Source organism: Aphelocoma coerulescens, chromosome 1 (genome assembly GCF_041296385.1).
Source record: "Aphelocoma coerulescens isolate FSJ_1873_10779 chromosome 1, UR_Acoe_1.0, whole genome shotgun sequence".
In the NCBI taxonomy this organism is placed as follows: domain Eukaryota; kingdom Metazoa; phylum Chordata; class Aves; order Passeriformes; family Corvidae; genus Aphelocoma; species Aphelocoma coerulescens.
The window spans coordinates 110631795-110653926 of record NC_091013.1 but is presented as its reverse complement, the minus strand read 5'-3'; the positions used below and the strand labels follow the sequence as shown (position 1 = coordinate 110653926).

The 22132-nt window shown below is 38.2% G+C and overlaps 1 protein-coding gene across 4 annotated transcripts in view; it reads right to left on the bottom strand.

The window, feature by feature from the left end:
• Positions 1–22132, bottom strand: part of ROBO2 (roundabout guidance receptor 2) — a 435570-nt gene that overhangs the window by 100222 nt on the left and 313216 nt on the right. For 2 of the 4 annotated variants that reach the window (XM_069024393.1, XM_069024409.1), the window contains exons 6-8: positions 20057–20184; positions 16767–16778; positions 2367–2491 (exon numbers count right to left, since the gene is read on the bottom strand). In XM_069024393.1, the coding sequence (XP_068880494.1) occupies positions 2367–2491; positions 16767–16778; positions 20057–20184 (265 nt within the window). The remainder of the gene's footprint in view (positions 1–2366; positions 2492–16766; positions 16779–20056; positions 20185–22132) is intronic. The other 2 variants (XM_069024402.1, XM_069024418.1) reach the window with 1 other exon arrangement.

Sequence of the window (22132 nt, the reverse complement as noted above, 5' to 3'; positions counted from 1 at the left end):
CAGAACCATCTTTATCACTGCATTAGAAAGGGGAATCAATCCTTCTTTTTATCTTCAGCATGGGCTTCTCTGTTCTGGAAGGGTACCATGTCCCAGTGAATATTCCACACATCAGGAGGAGTTCACCAGTCTCATGACTCCTCCCTTCAAAGACCAGATAACTATGAAGCATAACTTGTCCTAAATTATAGTACAACCCATTTTTCAATGCTTGTCACAATTTCAGTGGTTTTAGTTAGCTGTCAGGTTGCTCATCTGGGCACAATGGTGGCATGCTGGCTTGCAAACAGAGGGACCAGAGCCATCCCTGATACAGTACCACTGAATTTATCTCAAGGAAGAATTTAATCCACAGAGTCTAAAGGTTACACAGGCCCTGCCCTTGTGCATGTCATTGGTGGGTGGCTGCTGGGCTCTGGGGAAAAGGCCACCAAGCACAAAGGACCGGCTGTTTACACACAAGCTGGTACAAAAAAATTACTCAGGAGGGAACTGCTCCCCTCCCTTCCAGCTGGTTGTGCTCAAAAACACAGGACCGAGAAATGAACTCACAACCAAAAATGCCCTACAATTACTGGAGTGGGATAACACGACTATATAACATTACTTTAAACACTGAAAGTGGTGCTGCAAACAGTACCCCTAAAAGCAGAAACAGCATTGTAGAGACAAGCACAAATTATAGCTGGGATGCAAAGGTGAAAAGCCATGTAATTTGGCAAAAATACCACCCTCCATTGCTATGATGATATACACTATGTGGAAACTCACTCACTCTGTGTCATCTCACTGCAAAATCTGCCAAGTTATACATTGAGATGGCAACCCCAACTGGTGTTACTTCACTGATGATCGATTAACATGAGAATGTTGTAAACCACATTGAGCCATGTTTCAAGGTTTGATTATAAACCATGCAAGTATCAATTTTTATGTTGCATTTATTTGCCAAAAAAGACTATTCTAACCCTCAGGGATCTGGTTCTCAATATGGTAATTAATTTTCCAGGTTTGTAATTAAGCAGCTTCAACATAGTACAATCAGTAGGTAATAACATTCAATTAAAGACACAAGATGCATTTTCACCTTAAAATGTTTTTACCCTTGAAGTGATACCAATGAAGAGGATAAAATAGAGTATTAACACTTTTCAATTACGCTAAATGACTTTAATCCTGAAAATGATGTCCTACTTTAATTAGAAGCTCTTCTCTTTATTACAGCATGATGGATGTCCACTTTATTATATTCAAGTGTGACACTATAAGCTCACTTTACATAAACATTACCATGTTATTAAAATGCTCTACAAGGAAGGGGTTTGAAATGTTTGCTAGCACATCAGTACTTCCTACTTTAATTTCAATATCCTATTCTACTTTCCCCTTGGAAAAATTGTCACCTTAGTGAGACTCACAAAACTGTGTTTTTCCAGGATGTGATCTTCGGAGGCTGGATCTAAGTTTCTCAAAATATTATGCTGAGAGATATACATGGCTGAGGTTAAGCTTACTCAGACAAGCTTACATCCATAAAGTAATTGTGTTGTGTCTTTGTAAGACACCAAGACAGCAGAGCACAAAATGCTGTCAGCCTGGCCCTGTCATTCTGGACCAGTTTTCTTATCTCCTAAGAAGGTGGAGCACAAGCAGGTGGGGCAGAGCAGGAGATCTGTGGTTCAGCTCTTATTTCACGACCTGGGACACACAATGCCTCCAGTAAAGAAATGTTGTGTCATCCCATTCAAATAGTAAGCTATAGAAGTTAGTGTGGGCTGATGGCAACGCTGATTGCTACCTCACAAAGTCTGCCTTCGAAGATGATCAGGGAAATATTTCCAAAACCTGATCTGGAAATTTCTCGAGACAATTTTACTGAAGAAAGCATCTGTGTGTTCAAAACCTGTATCTGTATGCCAGTGCAAATCAGCTCGCTGGATACATTCTGCTTGATCATGTCTAGACAGGTTGTGAACTGTAATTACTGGCTCTGATTAGTTCAAAATTGAGTCATACCTTTTTTTATCTACTGTGCCTGCCTCATCCACCTGTTTGTTGGGGGCTTCAGAACAAAAAGCCTTTAAGATATACACTGTTGCTTTCTACTCATCTACTCTCTCATACAGCGCCTAGCACAGGTTTCAACAACTTATATGGCCTTTGTGTCCTTCAAAATATTAAAAAAAAAAAAAAAAAGCAACACAGATTTCAGTAGAGACTAGTGATAGTTTAAAAAGACAAATTTCTTTTGAAATTTTGAAAGATTAAAAGACTCTATGAAAGAGAATGTAAATAATTTTCCTTAAAATTTAACAATACAACTATTTAGAAAGACTTGAAAGACTTATAGGGTGATTGCAACTTACCTGACTTCCTTCTTTTTGCCAGAAAACAGCTGGCTGGGGGTTTCCTTTAGTTTCACAAGGAAAAGTCACAGTTCGACCCTGGGCTACAATCTGGTCTCGTGGTCTCACCACAAACTGTGGGGGAGCTACAAGGTAAGAAAAACCATGGTGTAAGTTTAGGATATTTTGCAAGGGAGGGATAGGGAATATTGAAAGAAAGAGACAACATTATGGAGATTTGTTTTATGTCAGAGGACGTGACACCAGAAACATTTATTAGTATAGACAGAATTAATATATAAACAGAAACAACAACAGCGACAAAGAGAGCAGCAATATATGTATGTGACATCCCCAGTTATTAAAAAAAAAAATTAAAAAAGGAAAGAAACATTACAACCGTACATGCTAGAGTCAATTCTGATGACATTAAATGCTAAAGAGCAGGAGTCAGGTGTTTATGTTGCTGACTCTGGATGTATTCTACCTTTGCTCTGGAAAGGTATCAGCACCCTCATCCCCTCACACTTCACAGAGCTGCTGGACCTATCGTGTATTGCAGACTGCCTTTCTCAATCTGCCCCTCTGGACTTTTAAAAATGATTGAGAAAGGAGAGAAAGGTCTGGATGACCAGTTCAAGAGCTCTCTCACTCCTCTTAGAAGCAGTGTGGTCAAGAATGGATTGGGGAGGAGGACTTGCTGTAAAAAGAATGGTTGTTAAAAGAACACAAACTTGGTAAATCCAGGTTTCAGCTAGTTTAAAGATTAGAGAGAAGCAAAAGTTGAAGAGTTAGTGGGCAGAGGTGAGTGCTGAGTAAGAAGGAATAGGTATTTCAGGAGATAATGAAGACACAAGGAAAAGAAAAAAGGAGACTGGAGTCAAAACAAGAAAGAAGAAGGACTGGCTATGTTTTCAAGCAGCTGGCATTAAGAATGTTCAGTCACAGGGGACCAGGAAGCACAGTCAGAAGTGAACAGTTTCTAAGAGAGGGGCATAGGTTGACTTGTCTGGGGGGTAATGGTGGAGAATAGAGTCAGTGCTTGGTGGGAATGTGAAGATAGAGAAAAGGTGCTAATGAGTAGAAAGAAGTGTGGGGAAGAAGTGTTAGAGGATTTGGGATAAAAAGCTTGAACTCAGTAACTATGTTGAGCATGATGTAGTAGTGAAGGAAATGACTTTTCTATGGGTGACACGAAAACTCTCCAGTCTTGGTTCATCACTGGAATTCACTGTAACTGGATTTGTACTCTCTTGCATATTTTAAAAATGTATTCAGCATCTCCAAATATTCTTATCAGAGGACTAGCTAACTTTTGGGGCAGGCTGAAGAAGGGGAAAAAAAGTAAAAGAAAAAACCCCATACCCCTCACCCCACCCTCATCTACTGTTCCACGATTGGTTTTGTGGTTGTGCAGAGGGATGGTTTAGGAACACTAAGCTTTTAGGTAAACAGAATTTAAGTGTTTTAGAAAACCGTATTTTCAGCATTATAATTACAAACTATTTAATTAGGCACAAAGAGCAATCAAGACCCAGCTTTCGATTACACCTGCTGACAGCACAGACACAAACCTGCTAACTGCATAGAAGCATGAGCAAACCTGATTTTCTTGAAACACACTTTGCAGTTATCTTATGAGGTACTTCCCAAGGCTTTACAGATCAGAAGGAGCCTAAAGAGCATCAGTTGAATAGTGCTGGCACTCTTAAAACACAAACTGCAAAGCACTTAAACATCAATTTAGAATCACAATCAATTTAAAAGTTAGAGGGTATTTTCTTCTGCCTCACACTCCTAAAGAGAGGTCTGGGCCTCACTGGAGAGAAGTGTCCACCTCTTCCTGCGCCTTAGCAGGTGTTAATCTTATGAACAGACAGGACTCTGGGTGAGGTGCCCTCTTGCTGCCTGTTGATAGCCATGTGTTTTGAGGTTTCTATAAGGTATTGCTATACATACTCTAGGAACTGAGCTCATGCTGTACTACTCCTCAAGTGCTGAGCTGCAGCGAATTACTTGGGTTTCCCTCACCTTGTTTTACCCAGTATATCTGCGTGCAACCCCCAGAGGTGCCAGGCAATGGCAGTGTGGTAATCAGTGCATGTGATTGTTCAGTGGTACAGGAAGGGAAAGAGGAAAAGAGCTGTAAGCTGTGAAGCAGAAACCTCTCTTCCTATAGACACACCTTACACTAAAGTATCTCTACAGTTCTGACCACCTGCTTAATAAAGGCCACTGAATCAGCCCAGTGTTCGCTGCTCAGCTATAGAAGTTCACTGCTCAGGACATTAATATAGAATCAACAGTGACCTCAGGCACAGCAGAGAGAAGAAACCCCCTGATCTCTTCAGGTACTATACCTGCATTTGACAGGAGCTATGCGTGCCTGACTCCTGTCTATGCAGCATTGTGGGTGGCCTCAAGAGTACAATCTTCCTATGGTGACTAAAAACCTGGTGTCAGGAGACCATCCCATAGATCAAACCTAAGCATGATGGATGCTTAAATTCACTTCTTAGGCTTGCTTGGTGCACTGGGGGGTGCACAGACAGCGCTCGCAGGCAGCTCAACAGAAGCAAGAAGGGCATGGCATTTCCATGAGCCTGTCCTTCAAATCATGTAAGAAAGTAAATGCAAGGTAGGCAAGTTTAAAGGTTCATCTGAAACATTCTCACACACACAGGTCTGTACTGTAAATCAATAATTCAGAGGTCTAAACAGATACAACACAACTGAGTTTGTTGCTGTAGCAGACCTTCCAATAATCAAATTAAGGTATTTTGGTAGTCAAGGAACAATGAGAGATATACGCCCTGGTTTCTACCTAGTTTCCAGTTTTTGACCTATCCCTAATTTTGAACATCTCTCACTTTCCTAACATCAGAAAAAGGTTCCTTTTTTAATTTTTTTTTTAAATTTTATTTTTAAAATTTCCCCCCAACAGACAAGGAAAATAAATCTGTAGCTCAGACATGGACTGACCCTGTTGCTCTGTTCTCTCTCTGCCACACACCAAGTCCTCTCCACCATTTGACATACTACATGAGCAGATCTTTGGCCTCATCGTTACTAGGACAAGATTTCTAAAGACTCCAGCAAACAATGATGTAGAGTTCCACAACACTATCTTTTCTAGCTTTGTTCTGCAGCCATAATTACTAGAAATTCACTATAAAAATAAATTAATCAGAGCTTTTACTCACATTAAATCAAGCACAAAACCAGTTTCTTCAGCCAAACTATTTAGTACCATAATTTTAGAGGATGTGAAAAACATAATTTTTGAAAAATAAAACTTTGCATGCTTTTTTTTAATTTATTCAAAGATGGGGTTCTATAATGAAGGAAATCTTAATTTTGTCATAGTTTGTTGTCATATTCTGCTATAGCTCTGTTTACAGACAGCCTCTGATAAAAATACCATTGTTTACAGCATTTAAACAATGTTTTCATCATATCAAAATTTACCTGTCAGTTTCTAGTTAAACTTGAAAACTGAAAGCAACAGTAAATAATTGCAGGAGTAATTCTTGGTTAAATGCAACTACCCAAACATTGTGACTGTCATTATCCCCAAAGAATGCTGTATAACCCTGCTCAGAGACAGCAAGGCTCTCTTTTTGGTTCTTCAATTGAAGAATTGGGTTCTTCAGTTTTCCTAAAAAGAGAGCTCATTATGTTCACATATGGATGCTGTTTATAAAGACAGATAAATATTATTACTTCCATTCTGCAGAAGGGTTAAGTGAGATCATGACTTTCCCAAAGCACAGCTTCAGTCGAACATTGGGCAAAATTTATTCAAGCCATTACTGCTGCTCTCAAAGTAGGTGAATTTCTAAAACATTCTGAAAAGGTACAGTTAGAGAAGTAACAGCAGGCTTGATATGCTTCAGCTGTTAAAGTTAGGTGGCACTTTAATGCTTAATTCAAGCTAACCATTAAGATCATTAGAAAGATCTGTTCAAAAAACTTAGGAAGCAGCAAACGGAGTGTTGTGCCTATCAGACTATTACCTTTTACTATTGGAAGAAGAGAGTAGAAAACCTCTTGCCTAACTGACATCTGAAAGTCAAAGACAGTGGCTCTAAAATGAAATATATTGCTTGAATTTCAGCAGACTAGCCAAAAATATGGGGAAAAAAACCCCCATTGAGATTACAGACCCAATATACTTCTATTGAAACTTCTTTTCCCTTTTTTTTTTTTGAGAAATTTAAATAGTACACAGTAAATTAGATTTGATTTCTGGCAAATTATGCTTTGATACTGCATTCAGCAAGCGCTGGCTTCAATCAATGTCACACTAAAGCTCTGTTATGTTAATAAATTATATGGAAATCAGATGGTTGAACATGAATAGAAAGCATAGGCCATGTACGAGGGGGCTTTGAGATGAGGGGATGGGGGGACCCTAAGGTTAATCACATCATGTTCAGAACTGTTTTTACAGCACAGAACAGTATTCAACTACAGGAATTAAAATGGAGATAGAAAAGCATGAGCAGTAGTGAGCATTAGTTATGTTGTTCAAAATGGGAAGAGTGCATTCTGTTGCACTCTTTTAGGATGTTGGTGGTTTATGCATGACTGAATGGATCTTTTATGCTGTTAATAAATGTATATGAAGGTAGTCCCTGCTCCAGTGTTAAAAAGCTTTAGAAAAAAAAATACAAAAAAAAATGTTGCATATTATTTCAAAGGGATTTTCCAACTCTACTCCAATCCTAATAGTTAGCAGAATCTCTAATCTGACAGGATGGATTTCATGCATTTCTTCCTTGTACTGCTGCTGAATACTAAAGGCTACACTGAGTCAACAGGAGCTGATAAAGCTGCTGATGCAGAGAAGCTTGACTGAAAGTTCATCCCTTGTAGGTGAACTCTGGTCATCTGATGAGAAATGTAGCAGAAGACTCAGAAGGGGAGGGGAAACTTAATACATAAAAATGTGAATTCATAGCAAAAAAGGGCACTGATCCCACAACAAGTACTAGCATCATTTTTTCCCAGTGACACAGTTTTCTTAGCTGATCTTGTGATTTGTAGTTGATATTGAATTTAATGATCCTACGTGAATTTTATTATCATAACTTGCTCACAGTATGTTCCCTAGACCAGGTGACCTAGGGTTCATACATTATATTGGTGGTTTTAATTAACAGTAGATACTGTAGCAAGTTTTGTTTCTAGTGCTTCTGCTGCAACTGAATCAATGGACTAAGGCAAATTGTATGAGGTACAACAAGGCCAAGCGCTGGGTCCTGTACTTGAGTCACAACGACCCCAGGAGTGCTACAGGCTTAGGGAAGCGTAGCTGGAAATCTGCCTAGTGGAAAAGGACCTGGAGGTTCTGGTTGACAGCAGCTGAATATGAGCCAGCAGTGCCCAGGTGGCCAAGAGGGCCAATGGCACCTGGCCTGTGTCAGCAATAGTGTGGCAGCAGGAGCAGGGCAGCGACTGTCCCCTGTGCTGGGCACTGCTGAGGTCACACTTCAAATCCTGTGTTCATTCAGTTTTGGGCCCCTCACTGCAAGAAAGACATTGAGGGGCTGGAGCATGTCAGAGAAGGGCAACAGAGCTGGGGAAGGGTCTGGAGCACAAGTCCTGTGAGGAGCAGCCGAGGGAGCTGGGGGTGTTTAGCTTGGGGAAAAGAGACTTTGGGGAGACCTTATTGCTCTCTACAAAGCCCTGACAGGAGGGTGTGGACAGGTACAGGTCGGTCTCTTCTCCCAGGTAACAAATGATAGGACAAGAGGAAACGGCCTCAAGTCATGCTAGAAGATGTTTAGATTGGGTTTTAGGAAAAACTTTTTCACCAAAAAGATAGTCAAGCACTAGGGCAGGCTGCCCAGGGAGGTGGTGGAATCACTATCCCTAGAAGTATTTAAAAGACCTTAAAGGTCTTTTCAAACCTAAATGATTCTATGATTCTACCATGGAATATGAGACTTTATTCAAACCTCACTGAAGGTGGTAGAAATGTCCCTATTGGCTTATGTGGACTTTGGATCCAATCCACTGGAAAAAAAAATGTATTACAGGAAATGAGTGACAGTAACAAATTTCAAGGGCTTAAATTACAGGTTTGACAACCTTTAATTACAACTAATTTCAATTGATAGTGAACTGCACATGAAATTTATCACGAAGATTACTTAGGCAAGCTAAAGTGATAAAGATGAGTGCTTCATTTTAAACTGGAATTGTTTATTATCCATCAATATATTTCTATGACTGGTTCAAAGGGGGCAAGAGGAAAGATGCTGACTTGTAAATATTCTAAGCAAAACTCAGATAATGATAGGAGAAAAGGCTCTGAGAAACAAGTAGAAACACACCGGCTGCTAAAGTAGCAAGATTCTGTAATACTCAGTTCTGCTTCCACCAGGGAAGAGACAGCAGACCAGCCTAAGATTTCCACCTACAGTCTTTTTCAGCACTGTACATCTGCAGCAATCAATTAATTTCATTTGAACAATCAACATTACACCTGGTACTGCCTGGAGCTTAAGAGAGTCAGTTGGGTGACAAGATAATGTTGCCTTCCCCAAACTGCTTTTTGACTTTTGAAACCCTATCAACATCACAGTCGTCTTTTGCAAAACCCTCAAAGACTTGGAGCTGGTATCCAGTGCTCCTTTCAAATCCTTACTGCAGTGACAATATTCATGTGGCCCCCTCAGCTGCCTTTGACACACATGGATATTTTAAGAGATCAAACTCAAATCCACTCTTACAAGTACAAATCAAGACTTGCCTCTAAGACATTTACACAGAGGACAGGAGAAGCCCGCAGAGCTCCATGTGAAGTAATACATATTTTGAAAAGGGAGGTAACCCTTGACACCATCTATGGAATAGAACTACTTATCTGTAGGATTGCTTTGCTAGTTCCTGATACCAGCTTAGATGACAATTGAGGGCAGTACAGGAACTCTTTAAAGAAAATAATGATCCTCTACCTTTGTGTGTCATTGGTAAAATTTGTCTGGCAGATATTGGAATTTTAGATTATTTTGTGATAGAAATACAAAATAACCCTGTAAGATTCTATTTATACACCTGGTAATAATGTTTAGCACCAGCTGCCAAGAAGTGCAGATAAAAAAGTCTAGAAATTTTGAAAGACCTTTTGCAAGGCTATTATTGCTGATGGAGTAAAGAAAGGAAAACAAAATAGGTGCAGCCTCAAACTCTAGAAATCTGGGCTGATTCAGCAGTTCTTCCCTCAGAAGTTCAGATCTTCTTAATGGGTACTGAAAGTGATGTGTGGTTGTTAGGACACAGAGTTATTAGTGCACCATTAGCTGTGACTAATGAGAAATCAAGGGTGTAGCCTCTGACACAGGAGTCATTACAGAAGACTGAGACGATGACATCTTAGGCCTATTACTAATACAGATCTTTCTTATCAGGGATAAACTAATGGAAGCTAAGGATAATAATTCTCTTTAAAGAGAAAAGACATCTCAATCTTATGGTGTGCTCCAATGATTAGGTGTGTTCAAACACAGGGAAGGCAGTAACTTTTTTAGCACTTGAGTTACAACTGAGTTACCTGGAAAATGTGTTTCCTCTCTTATTCTGCCATTCCCAAGGTTGTATGAGTGCAGCAGCCTTTGAAACAAATGCATAAATATCATTTTGTGGATGTTTTTGTTTTGGTTTATTTTTTTTTTAACTATGTCATCTTGCTTGTCCATTTTTATTGTTCTCTGTCTTTCATGATTTCTTCTTTAGGTGAATAGTTGTGCCACAAAATTAAAGAATGGGTAGGTTAGTGGATAACAAGTGAATTCATGAAGCCTTTCACTAGACCCATGATATTATTTTAAAATTACATGGGTGGAGGTGGCAGAACAGGTGCTTGGTTTGGAGTCTTCTGGAAAGCAGCTTCCCATAACCTAGGGAAGCATGGATAATCCATGGCTTGGATACCACCTTTAACACTGACACTGCTTCAAAATTAGTTCTCAGATATCCTGCAACAACAGGTCAAATACACAAAAGCAGAAGCACATGGTAGAAGTGGGGAGAACTTTTGGCAAGCTGAATGAAAGGAAACACTGAGGAAGAGAATCAGAGCAAGAGGTAGAGAGCAGGGGGAATTATTACCAGGACCAGTTCTCCTGTTAAGTGTCCTTCACACTGCTCTTATCTCATGGAAAGTGAGAAACTCCTTTTGTTTTGGTTTGTTGGTGTTTTCAAATGAACCACGTGTAAACACAACATGGTGAAAAGAGCACACTTTGATCATTTGAGAATGCTAAACTTTCTCTCATACTAATTGTTCTAATTTTCAATTGAAATTCAAGTTCTGAATTTCACATATAACAATACTTTTATCCTTCAGTTGCTCTGAAACACTGAAGCAGATAATCTCTTAAAGCATGGAAGCATAAGCATTTTTTCCTTCTTTGCAAGAGGTGAAAGAAGTCTAGAGAATCAATAAATAAAAAGTGCTAGCTGTCCTATATATTTTGACACATAGACTCTCTCTTTTATCCCTGGATGACTCAAAAGAATGAAGTGGAATAAATCTGCATGGTAGAAAAAAAGATTTTTTCTTCATTCTTCCCTAGGACTAATGTCAGTAAAAAAATACACTGAGAATAATTATTAAAAAAAATTCAAGTCTGCCTCCTACACAGCCAAAAAGAAAGGCATCTACTTTCCACTCCCCCATCCCATTCTCCAGTGCTCTGACTTCAGCAGCAGCACTTTTCCTGGGCTCCTCCACTTCTTTGTTTAGTTTAAATATAGGTCTTAATTTCACCCCAGCTTTAGACTGTAGCCTGTTCTCATTTAGTCATACATGTCTATTTTATTATACCTTATCTCTTCTAAGCAGCCCCTGAACTTTACAGATGCTGCTGGAAAACTCCATCTAGAAAGTTTTTCATTTATTTTTGATGTATATAAAGAAAAGGAGCACTGGTTCTGTCTGCCCAGTAACTTCCATTATTCAGAACTTTCTCTACTTTAGACAATGCTTTGTAATTTTTTTTCTTTTTCCTCAAGTGGCTGAGGTTCAGGATATACCTTTTGCTCAGATCACATAGAAAAGATGTCCCTCCTAAAATCTTAGCATTTTAGCCTCATTCCTTACATAAACTGTACCTTTAGGGGATGGCTTGTGCCACTCCTGTGAGTTTACCAAACAAAACAGATTGTGCCAACAAAAAGATGTAATATGCCTTGATTCCTTTCTTCAGCAGAGATAGCAGGATGGTTTGTTGGCAAAATGTTTAAAAAGGAAAAGCACAGCCCTTGCTGATACAGTAGGATTTCATCAAAATAATGAGTGTAATCTGGTTACCTCCTTCAAAAAGACATAAATTCACATGCTGAAGAGAAGAGCTAAGGAGATAATGAGCAGGGTAAAGAGCCTGGATAGGCTCACAGGCTACATCTAGAGTGAGGAAGGTCACAAATTCCTGGTTTGTTTACCCTTGAGAATAAATAAGGCTGAGAGGAGACACTGCTCAATTTGGGACACTGTTAAATGAAGAGAGAAAAAGGAGAGAGGAAGAAAAATGACTATTTATTCTGACTGACAATGTTAACATTCAAGGAATAGGGCACAAAGTAGTTTTGCTGTGGAGTAACAGAGATCATATCCAAGCTGTAAATTGGCTGGCAGCAATAGAGCAAAGAAAGTAAAGGGAAAGTGAAGAGATTAATGTATTGATTTCCACATTGCTCTTGAAGGAAAGGTAACCAATTACTCCATTTACTAAAAGGAACGGAAAAGCTTGGGGAGAGCAACACATCAACAGACCCTTTTTATACACTCATCTTCAAAGACTTATGGAAATACTCAGAACTCAGAAGCCACTGAAACAGGAAAACAGTTCCCACTCATTTGAGCATACTTTGAGAAACTTTACAAGTTAAAAAATAAAAGTTATGCATTAAACTTCTTAAAACTTTCCCAAGCTAGAGTTCAGCAATTAAAAAAAAAAAAATTAAAATAATGGGACTCTTGATCACTTCCTGCACTTCAGCGATTGAGCTTTAGGCAAAGTAGACATGCTAAGATTTTTAGAGTGGCATTTAGAGGCTATGAAAAATCATAACAAGTCAGCTCCACATTTTAATCTCTTATTGGCATACAAAGCAATCTGAATTTCATTCTACAGCAACCTTCTATCTCTAAATCTGAAGAATTTGCTGATCTTTTAAAAAATAATGATGTCCTACGCTTTCATTTAACAAATCCAAAAGCCTAATGTCCACTGTCGTTCTTACCCTCTTCTGAAAATTCCTATAAGTGGTAGCAGACAGGCAAGATAGCACATTTTGATAGAAATTTGAGATTTCTGCCACTGAAAGATGGCACCACAGTGTCAAGCATGATCTCGTCTCTCCTGTCACACACCAATCCACGCTACTAATATTTTATAAATCTTCAGGGTCTCAAGTGAAGGTGATATGTACATGAATGCAATAAAAATAAAAGCATTCATCATATAGCCTTTCCCTGCAAGAGTCAGAATGAAGAAGAATAAAGAGAATTCTTTCTCACTTACCAATCTGAACCATCTGAGCAATGTAATTTCTAGACACAAAACCTAATACCACTTTATATATAATACAGCCCTTTCTATTGTTTTTCATGCTGCACCACTCTTAACAGACCATGAAGTCATGCCAGGCTGATTTATGTCATAAAAACTTCCCAGTGCAGATTGAAATGCATCATACAGTCACACCGCACTTAAATGCCCATAGACTGCGTTTAATTAATAGGAAATCTGGAAAATTCATGGCAGGTGTCTTATCTGTTTGTCTCTTCACCACCATGATAGGGAAGTTAAGTTTTTGTAACTTGGTCTCCCTTTACTCCTTTAGATAATTTCAAATACTTGACTTCTACCCTGGTGGTAAAAGTATCCAGGTATCTGGCTGCAAGACTTCTTTTTGGAAGATTAACCACAGCACATGACAACAAACTAAGTAAACTTGACTTACTGCAAAGCAACTGACACACAAAGAAATGTATTTTCACTTGGACTTAATTGAAATTAATTTGCAGTACTCTGTCATCTAAATGCTTTTCGGTATTATTAACAAAAAGTAACTGGGACATCAGACAGATCTTCATAGATCTTCCATTTGAAGGTTCTCCATCTCAAAGCAGTACAGCAACTGCCTTTGAAAAGAGGGTCAGAGTTACTGAAACTTTTGGGCTTTTCCCAACTATTGTGCTTCTTTAATAAGCTACAATCCTGCCCAAACTGCCATAAGAAATACAGCAGAATGCAAAAATGAGAAAATTCTAACTTGCTCATCTGGAAAATCCATTTAATGAGTGAAATAACTGTAGAAATGGTCTAAATAGGGATAAATACCTTGTTTTCTAAACCCATCTGCTGTAAATCCTGTCAGAAATCTTTTCAAAAGGTTATAAATAATCTATTTTAGAAACAGGCAACACATTTATTCCTAGCAGCAAATTCAAACATGATGAGTAATCTGGCACAGAGCTTTTAAATTCACCAGCTGCCACCCACCTCAGGCAGCACCATACCTCATTTTATCTGTGTAGTATGAACCATTTGCTAATAACTGCTTGATGGTCATTGGTAATCCCAATCCTGAATTTTCCACTCAAGCTGAAATTTAAAAAAAATACCACACCTAACAGAAGTATTTGAAACAGCCAAAAACTGACTAGAAAATGAAAATTATTCTGTTTGCAACAAGAAATACAAATCTGGACCATTAAAATATATTTCTCTATTCTTCAATGGAAGAAAAAATTGTTTGGTCTTGTTTAAAACCTAGTAAAGACAAACACGTCTGCTTTAAATTGGAGACAGTGATGGAAGATAGAAGTACCCAGATAATTCTCTGGTGTCATGAAAGAATACAAACTTTATGCACTTTATATATATACATATATGCACTTTAACATATACATATATATGCATATATATGTATATGCACTTTAACATATACATAAATATACAAATATACTTCTGTTAAAATGCCATCCTCCTAGAAAGCTGTGAGCTTAACTACATGAAGCAGTGTTTGCTTTAGCTTCCTTTAGGTAAGGAGAGGTATTTCTGCTCTGCATTCCAGTTAACTTCCTGAACAAAAAAATGCCACAAGATTTGACTCACCATTCTTGTTAAATGACAATTTTAACAGAAGATCACTTGGGTTTCTTGGTAGAGAGGGAAGTTACTTTGGTTTGTCTTACCAGACTTTAGGTAAGGATGGGTAGCCACCTTCTTTACCCACTCTTGAGTGAAATAGTTATGAACTGCAGAAAATAGTTTTTATTTCAGCTACTTAAGCAAAAAGGCCAATACAGGTACACACTATCACTGTCTTTTCGATAGGTACAGGATCAGATAGAAGTGACTGACAGACTCTGATCTGATTTTACACAGCAATCACTACATACACTTGTATGGGAGTTCTATATGTCAAATATCTTCAGGGTTAGCCTTATTTACTCAGCAATCTTTCCACAAGTCACAAAGATAATCACTAAATTAAATAATTTGATAAAGACCAGATGCCCCTACAGTACTTAGTTCAAGATCAACCACTCTAAATTCAGTTTCCTGAATAAATTATGTAAAAGAAGAAATTTCTTTGTCAGAGATGTTCTCTTTCAACAAAATAAAATAGCCTAGGCAGGGAATATGTGAATTGACCACAGCATGATCACACAATCATATACCTGGACATAAAGTAACTTGAGACCAAGACCTGCTGTACAAGCTTTAGAGATGGAATCAGGGATCACTCAATGGCCTGAAAAATCTTAAAAAAGAATCATGCTGTGAAATGGGACACCATCAACCCTCTGAAACCTATCATTTTCTTGTGAATCTCCAGCCATTTATTTTATGTAGTTTTCACAGAGCTTGAAACAGTCTCTATGATTCTTTTTCTTGCCTGTCATTTAAGAGTCAGCAAAGCGGAAAAAAAAAATCTACAAGTAAAATACTTTTAATCTTGTGGCATTTCTTAGTGAATGAAGAAGCACTCTAAATTCACACTACGTTTCCTAAGCAAAGGAAAATTTTCTCTCAAGTTTACTGCAGTTTTACGCTTCTGCAGCTCCTGGGAACGAATTACTTGAGAACCTGCTTAATGCCGTAGTAATACAGTAGTGATTTCGGTTTAAAGCTTGCTATCAAAATCCCAGAAGGAGAAGAGTAAATTTCTATTCTGCACAGGGAATTCTCCAGGTGTGTATAAGCCATGCTGAGACTGCAGAGGTATTTGGCTTGGCTCCATGGATGCTAGTTCAAGCAAGTTAATAAGATGGGATCACCCTAGTTCTGGAAACAGAGGCCTTACCTGGATTTTACCTTTAAATTACTCCAATCTTTTTTCCTCCAAACTTAGAACAGTGAAGAGACAAGATGAATTCAAACTCACAAACTTTAGTCAAACACATATCTAACAAAAGTTCTGACTAAGTAAATAAAGACCAAACTCCTCAGCAATCTCCATAAACACCAGTACTGACTTTCAACACTAATCCAAAAAAATCAGGGTAACCATATTATTATTCTAAAAGATACATTTAAATACAAACTACAAATATCAGAGGAGCAAAGCAGCTCATTAAACTAAATCCATGTAGGCACAGAGTAAATATTCATGAAAGAAGATTGAATCATATGTTCTGGATATTTCTGAACACCAGAAGTGAATTTCAGCTACCGACAGTTGCAAACTTTCCATTATCCTCAGTAAGATTTTTATGCATTTACAGAATTTCAAAGGCACAGGAAATAATAAAATTTTCAGTGTGGGAATTAAAAAACCTAGAGGTTGCTTTCCTCAGGACTTGTTATTCAAAACAGCCTGCATCCTATACAGTGCATTCCAAACTGCACTCCAAGATGACCCAAGGGTAACAACCAGTGATGAACTTCATTAGCAAGCACAGAAATCTACTCCATCCCCTCTTCAATTTCAGGACTTCTTCATTTCAGAACTCTTTGACCGATACAAGAAAGACGGGACATGCAAAGCTTTTACTGCTGTGCAGGAAAAGCAGGATGAGCTGATCGTTTAGGGCCTGGTAGAAGCTCACCAAAGTCAACACAATCCTTTCTGCTGATTTCAATGGCTTTTACACCAGGCCCATAAACAGAGCAATAAAAACATCTAAATGAGTGGTTTTGGCTCGGTATCACCACACCCACCCCGTTTCAGTGATTGGTACTTGCTGGTGATTCGGCAAACGCACTTGCACATGACACAGCAGGAAATAGAACGTTTGGAAATAGCACTTTGTCAGACAAAACCGCTTGCCTGGTGTTAGACAGTTACAACTACTAAGCGCTGGCTGCTTATTCCAGCCAGTGAAATGGTGTTGCAAATGAAAGATGAAGCATTGCATGAAGCCATGCTAAAATGGATAGAAGGATGGTTACTTACCAACGGGGCGAGCTGTTGACATTACAATGGTGTAGTGAGAACATAAAAAGGAAATTAAAAAAAGAAAAGAATATCTGTCAGAATGCATGACGTGTAATGTTACTTTCCACTATGGATACTACCATGGTAGCCAACCCCTCAAATGGCAGCCTAAGTCAAATGTTCACTGCTGTTATTGTTTAGTCACGTGCCACTATCATCCCATTTACTTGAGCATAGCATCTGAACAAGCTGACTGGAACCATTCTCTGAGAAACATTTTTATTATCTTCGCACACCATCATCAAGTATCATTGTTAATGCCTGATAAAAGAAAAATTGCATTGCATTAGCACAAACTTTTAGATCTCAATGAACACATCAATTTAAGCCTCACACTGCCTAATGTCATGCAAGGCATTTGCTTTCTGAGTCAAATACCAATTGAATTTTAAGCATGACCAGTCAGTACAGCAGTAAGGGCTACAGAAAGCCCAGGATGGTTTTTCTCTTTCAATCACGGGCATGAAAGCTTACAGTAAAGTGCTTTTTCCTCACTGACAGTGCTGATGAAAATATAACAAATGGGCTGAAATGGCCACAGGGACTTCAACCCAGAACCTCCCAAATCACTGCTTAGATAACTTCTACTTCCTAAAAAGTTGCTGTTAAATGATCGACAGGTTAATTCTGTTTCAGGCTGATAGAGAGATTGAAAGTTGCCGCTGCAACAAGTGATTTCTTGGTTATAGCAACAGCCCTTCATTATATTTGTGCTGGGGAAGAGGGCTGTCAGTCCCTCTGCTAATAAAATAGAGACATCTCTTTCAGAAGACTTGAAAATTTGGACGTAAAATTGACTCCAGTCTGCATCTGTGTAGGCAAAGCTTCCCTTATTTTATCAGCAGCAATAGTAACACATTTCTGAGCAGCAGCACAATTTTTTTTTTTTTTTTTTTTTTTTTTTAATTTTTAAGGGGATTACCAGCCCTGTGTGCTTATGTGCAGGCTAGGGTCAAGTGTAAGACATGCAAATTCAGGGGTAACAGAGCTTGCAAGGGCCTTCTTAGTTCTCAGCCTTTCTGTGGCTCTGTCCCCATTTCATTTAACTGTGTGTAGCCTGCTGCCATTCTCACCCATCATCTATTGGAACACTTTTTGGCTTCCAGTATAATGGACATACTCCTTCTTCTGCAGAAAGATGAGGTGTAAGAGTGATATGCATCTTTCCAAGAGAGACCATGGAGTCTGGGTCACAGAACTCAGATTCTGCTGTTGTTTGTGACAGTGTAATGCAACTTTCCTGACTGCGTTCCATCCTCTGGTTTAAGAAGATAGAGCAGTGAATGAGGGAGCTAAGGATTACATGGTTGTTGTCAGATGTGCAGATGGAACTACGTGACACTTGCAAGGTCCAAGGCATGCTCAAGGTAAATTTTGAAATGCTAAGTGGTTTTTCTCCTTTTCATGACATGGTAAAACCAGTGTCAGACAACACTGTTAATTAAGAATTCAGAATTAAGACTTTCTTTAATTAAAAAGTCCATTGTTCATCATCCCTTTAAAGTCAGTGGGAGATATCCCAGTCCTTTGTTTTCACAAAATTCAGAATTACAGCTCTCTACAATGAATTTCTTGGTTTTTCTCATTTTCTGTCATATTGTGAACATGAAATATGTTTCTAATATCACAGCTTCGAGTTGAATAAACATTCTGTATTTGACTGTAAATGACAAACCCAGGGGGAAAAATACACAAGATAATGAAACATGCTTTTACTGGGGGAAAATTGATTAAATTACATATTTCCTTGAGTTTTTTTCCCTTTAATTCCATTGGGTTCAAGCTTTGGTGATTTCAAAGGATTTTTTTTCCTGGGTTCTAGCTATTGTTTACATGACAAGTCAGGGTAGCAAATCTGAAAGGCTTGCTCCAGTAATGTATACAGTGGACACTGTTCTAGGAGTGTTTAAAGGCCAGGGAATTGGTTACCAGAATTACTGGATACTGTGACCCTGCCTGTGACAAAGGGACAGAGTGAGACTGTTTCTGGGAGTTTGCTGTGGTGACTAATTTCCCTATGTTACAAAAAGGGAAGAACAATCTCTTACACACCTATTTCTTCAACTTAAAATGGGAAGAGCCATATTGTCACTTTACAGTCTAAAGCGAACACTGAGGTAATATTTCAACAGACAGATTATAACAACGCTCTCTTTTCTTTGTTCCATACTAACATCTCTCCCCCTACAAAGCCACTCAGTGGCTTTTTTTTTTTTTTTTTTTTTCCCTTTGAATTCAGCAAATTAAACTGAACTGTGTCCATGCATTAAATGGATGGAAATGGAAGCTGGCCTCTTGGGTCAGTTGACCCCAGTTCTAATAAAGCAATCCATTGAGACATTTGATTTAATGTGTATGAAAAGAGGAGGACAGATAAAGCTAAAAATGTTTTTATTAACCTTTCACAGCTCTACTGAAAACCGTCAGCATGCACCACTAAACTGTGAAATAGTGTCTGCATGATATCCATTGTGCCAAATTGCTGCTTATCTTTTGGAATGAAGTAATAACTATTACATTCTATTTACTCATATAGAAATATTAGCTTACAAACTTTTTCTCTCCCCATAATCTTTAGCATGTCTATATCTACTGTCACGAAAGATATTTTGGCAACTCGTTATTCCACCAGCCTGAAAACCTCATTACCAAATCAAAGAGCAACACGTAAACCGTGAGTGGATACTAGAGACCACAAATATTTTAGGACAGAATATATTAGTCTTTACCTTGTAATACTTGCAAAATTTAATTAGGATTTTCTCTTTCCTTTGGCTATGGTTTATTTTTTGGATAAAGGGTAGTGGTAGAGAGTTTAATTATGGCAGAGCTAATCACATAATAATATTATCTATTATGTTTGTCATTCATAAATATAGTTACTCTACTCCTTATACTTCTTAGAGAAAGAAATGTGACTAATAGCCTGAACTGATGGCTCCCATATTAATGTCTATGCCCATGGTTATGTAGTGCTTGCTTATGCATATATATGCACCTGCTCTTCAATAAAAACACACTGGGACAGGACTTTAACTGCAGGGAGATCCTGTCCCACTGAAATCAATTAAAATTTTGCCTGAGATACCAACAGGACCAGGATTTCCCCTATGCTGTGAATCAGTGCAGCAGCCACCATTGCAAAGGGTGTGTGGGACCCAAACAATGGCAGGGAAGGATGTGACCCATCTCATCAGAAGGCAATTATCCGTGTGGGACACGGGCCCTGCCTCTGTGGGAACACTCACCTCGCACAGTGAGTGTAGCAGAGGCTTCCACTTTTCCAACTCGATTCTCAGCAATGCAGGTGTAGGTTCCTTCATCTGTGCTCATGGCTTTCTTAATGCGCAGCGTGTAGTCGTCTTTGATGTCATACCTGTGTCACAGCAAAACAATGAAAACTCTTTTTGTGGGCAACAGAAATGGACAAAAACTATCACCAGGAAAATGCCAGTCTGAATCTATCTTGGAGCCAAGTTTGGAAGATAAATTATTATCTAGCATTAGATAATTCCACCAAGCATTAATCTTCATGACATTTTTATTGCACTCTGCATTAGTTAGAAACTTTACATAAAATTAGTATTGCTATGTTCAGTATTAGGGCTTTATTAATAATATCATTCACTTTGTCCTTGATCTAGAGCAATAAGATAAAATTAAGGTATCAGACATCAGTTATCAATACATGACAGCTCAGGTTTATCATGCCTTTAGCTGTGTGAGCTACACGTTTTACTTTTTGCTGATTTGGAAATTTCCTTTTATATACAGTTCTTCCCTAGAGCAGCAATCCCTTAGGGAACTGTAAGCATGTTGGTAGGATCTCACACTATGCAATTGCAAACAATAAAAAATATATTCAGGCTCTGGAAGGTGACATTTATTGAAGAGGCACATTAAAGCAGATTTACCAATTTCTCAGAAACACGACAAAATGATTCATTAAGGGTGGACAATAACATTTTCTCTTTCTTAAAAGAAATTAGAAACAATTCAATTGTGCTTTGTCCATTTCTTTGTTTCTACTGTTGAAATAATTCTAAAACTATGAGGATGTATAAAACTTAATACAATGTACTCCAACATGCAGTGAACATTTATTCTCAAGGAATTTAGATTGATTATATCCAGAAAAGTATTTTCAGCTAAATTGTTATTATCCTGCAGAAGTCATGCTTAACAAAGTATTTTAGGCTCTGATCCAAAGCTCACTAGGGTACAACAGGAGACTTCATGTTGTATAAAATATCTTTGGTTCCCAAATCAGGAAAACACTGTTTTTCAGCATAGATACTTTACCCATTATCTTTTTTTTTTTTTTTTTTAATTGTTTTCAACACCGTTTCTTTTCAGTATAATACATTAAGTCACCTTGAATCTAGACTTGGCTTCCGATTCACATGTATCAGTGAAATAGGAACACGAAACTAAAGCCAGGGCTAGACTTTAGGAGGTTTCAGTACTATTTCTCACTGTATACACAGTCATGATGTAATTTTAGGACTCATTTACCGTCTCTTTGTTATGCAGTAAAGGCCTTGTAGACTTGTACAGCAAACTCATTGAAATCTTATGGAAGAGCACCTTTAAATGTCTGGATGAATATGGATGTAATGCAAAAAATCAGAGGAATGTTGTCAGGCTCTATGAGCATTTTTAGATACTTTGGGAACATGAACTACAGCTTTTTTGTGTACATAATGTACATTGCTATTGGTTCCTTTATAAGGTTAGGTTTGTAGTGAGTTAGGTCTGTAGAGAGAGCACTGTGTGCTAAGAGACTTCAAAGCATCTTAATTTAAAGATCCCATATGTTGAAATATTTAAACTTCTGTTAGGTCTAACTAAAGCTCACAACATCAATTAGAGCATTACTAGCAATTCCAAGAACGAAGAGCAGTCAAGACATCTTTTCACACTCACCACAATACAACTTCTTTCTATATTTAGCAGGTCCAGTCTATTAATCAGCAAGAAATAGTTTTAAAAAGATGAATTTGAGGCTTACCATTCTGTTAGAGTTAACATAAACACATATAATACCCATTTCCTTAGGAGTTACACTTAATTGTATGTATATGCCATACCTCAGGTTTAACTAATTAATAAGTGATATGCCAAGGGGAAGAGTAAGTAGATGCCATGGTAAACTTTAGAACCTTGTAGGGATAATTTTTTTGCCAGAATAGTGCCATTGGTGGTGGGGGCATGTATTTATGATGTTAGAGAACTTAATATGCACTTTCTGGAGAACTACAGATCTATTAAAACTACATTCAACAGCCCCATGCAGCTGAAGAACATTTCTTCTAGAAATTGCT